The 2,709-nt window shown below is 55.4% G+C and overlaps 1 protein-coding gene across 1 annotated transcript in view; it reads left to right on the forward strand.

Annotated features, from left to right (window-relative positions):
• Positions 1-2,703, forward strand: part of IGDCC3 (immunoglobulin superfamily, DCC subclass, member 3) — a gene marked incomplete at its 3' end in the record, with an annotated part of 40,530 nt that extends 37,827 nt beyond the window's left edge. Inside the window, exons 9-12 of the mRNA XM_010075906.1 lie at positions 274-462; positions 730-834; positions 1,852-1,990; positions 2,436-2,703. Coding sequence (XP_010074208.1) covers positions 274-462; positions 730-834; positions 1,852-1,990; positions 2,436-2,703 — 701 coding nt within the window. The remainder of the gene's footprint in view (positions 1-273; positions 463-729; positions 835-1,851; positions 1,991-2,435) is intronic.
• Between the last annotated feature and the right edge of the window lie 6 nt (positions 2,704-2,709).

Below are 2,709 nucleotides of genomic sequence, written 5' to 3' on the forward strand. Positions count from 1 at the left end.
GACCCGAGGGGTGCTGAGCATCAGGTTGCAGCGTGAGTGTCAAAGTTGCCTCTTTGCTTGCTGAACTGAGCAGAGGAAACCCTTGGAAACTCCTCCAGCTCCCTGGAGAAGTTCAAAGCTGTTAAGCCAGGATCTGGTCTGATCTGATTTTTTTCCATCTCCTCCAGCACGTCTTTTGGCGCTGTGACCGCAGGGAAAGGCTGCTGGGGAATTTCTCATTGTGCCAACTGAAAAAAGCACGTGTGACCCACTGCCTTCTTCTCTCTGTTTCAGTCCCAGCTATGCCATCCCTCCTCATTAAAGTCATTAACAGCACCGCCATCCAGGCGACGTGGGAGCCCTCCAGCAAACTGGGCCAGCATGAAGGCTTCAAGCTCTATTACCGCAAGGTCCACCTCTCCCAGTACACGGGTCCGGTGCTACTGCCCAGCAACGTGACAGCGTACAACATTACCCACCTGGGTGAGTACGGTGACAGCTTCATCCGTGTCCCCTCCTGGCCCTGGGAGAGCCTGTTGTGATCAGGGGAGAGCTCAGAGGGTTGCGCAGCCATTAAATGGGAGATGCTGCAGCTCTCCCTCAGGTTTTTGGGGTGATTTCCCAGTCACAGGTACTTGTTTGCAGCATCTTGTGTTTGGGAAGATGTGCGTTTCCTAAATAAGCATCACTCGGGGAGATAACGCTAATGATTAAACCTGAAACGCTCTTCTGGTGTCTCCATCCAAACAGATGCATCCATGGTGTATGAAGTCAAGCTCCTCGCCTATAACCAGCATGGGGATGGAAATTCAACCGTCCGCTTCGTGTCCTTGAGGGAAACGGTGGAGAGGACAGGTGAGACAGGACATCTTCTTCACAGGAAGGTGGTGAGACCTCACCCAGACATCCCCCAGACACCTGTATTCCCCATCTTATTTATTTTCAGCATCACAAATACTGATGAAGCAAAGCTCTGCAGGGCTGGGACCACCTGGTGCTGGCAAGGGTGGCTTCCCTGCCACGTGCCTCGCACCGTCCCCGTTGGCCATCGTTACCGTTAGCAAGCCCACACCTCTTTGCAGCACAGCTCAACCTGGTGGCTCTTTCACTAAGGAGAAGACAAACCAAATGTTCCTCTCGTTGCCAGTTTTGTCCCCTAAGCTCGAGCCAGAGGTGAGGTCGTGAAAATGAACAAAACCCCCATGCACAAGCTAAGAACTGCCATCCTGGAGGGAGATGTGGTGCACCACGCATCTCCGCTCTCCTGGAGCTCTCCTGGATATTTTGAGCTTCGCTGGTGCTGGGAAGGGAGGACGCATGGCTTTGGAGAGTGTGGCTGCAGAGCATGAGCGCTGCATTACGTGGCAGAAAAAGGGGAGATGTCTAGAGGGAATCTAACTGATCACACTCTTCATAGCCAGCTATGTGTGAAAAGCATCCTGCTGCTCTTGGAAGCCTTTTAAGCCTTCCAGTGGGAATCTTCAAGAGACAGTTATTACTCCTCCGTCTGTGCTTTTTCCGAGCTTTCCAGCAGGTCTCAGCCTGCACTGGTGTGGTCGCCGCCTCTCACCTCCCACCTCTGACACAGGGTTTTGGAAAAAATCTTTTTTGTTCATTAATTGTGTATAATAACGGCAGCCTGGGTAAGGGGGCTGGCTCTCCCAGTCCTGTGCTTGCTGTGACTGCCTTCCTGGGGTGCCAGGAGCAGGGGGGCAGGCAGTGACCCCCCCAGACTCCCACCTCACCTTCCTCTTCCCCGTACACGGCTCCCAGCACCGCCCAGGCTCCAGCTTTAGCTCCAGTCTCCCCAAAAGCTGGAGGAGCAATAGGAAAACAGCACCACTGACCCCCTCTTCCCCTTTCTTCTGCCAGTGCTGAACCCCCCTTGCGACTGCATGAAGGAGGAGCAGAACAACAAAACCTCCATGACTGGCATCATCATTGGGATCCACATCGGCATCACGTGCATCATCTTCTGCGTCCTCTTCCTCATGTTCGGGTACCGGGGAAGGTAGGGGCTGCTCGCGCCGCTGCTCACGAGGAGCGGTGGTCCCTAAGGCTGCGTGGGTATCCCTGTGGGGTCTCACACACCCAGTGTGATGATGGGATGTTTCCCACACACAGGACAGGCATCCCGTGGTGTGTGACTGTGCAGCCTGGCTCCTGGGAACGCCGTCCCCTTCCCAGGGCTGCAGACCCAGTGGGCTTCTCCATGAGAGATCCTGGCAGCCCCAGTCCCCATTGAGGGACCTGGTCCTTCCTGGGAGCATCGCTATGGCAAGCCCTGACCCTCCCCATAAAGCAAAAGCCCTTCCACAGCAAGGGAAGAGATGTGATTTTATAGGAGGGCTTTAAGGAGCATAGCACAGGGATAAGGCAGACTCGGGCTTGGGGGAAGGAAGGGGATGGAGGCAACCCCTTTGCTCACCCTCCGGCTCCATCTCTTGATTTTTCAGGCTGCTGATGTGCAAAAATGTCCAGGAGCAACTGTCAACCCCGCAGATCCCCAGGAGCCAGCGGAGCGCCGCAGGCCACATCCTGAACGGGGTCGCTCGCAGGGACAGGGACGAGCGGGACCTGAATGGGAAGCAGCTGGATATGAACGAGCTGGAGAGGTTATTCCCAGCGTCCCCATCCCAGGAGCCGCAGGATAAGGGAATAACGGTAAGTCCACCGGGAGCACGCCTGGGAAACGCTGACGTGGCCATGCATCTAAAAGCATGGGTGACC

This window comes from Pterocles gutturalis, unplaced genomic scaffold (assembly GCF_000699245.1).
Source record: "Pterocles gutturalis isolate BGI_N339 unplaced genomic scaffold, ASM69924v1 scaffold3443, whole genome shotgun sequence".
NCBI lineage: Eukaryota > Metazoa > Chordata > Aves > Pterocliformes > Pteroclidae > Pterocles > Pterocles gutturalis.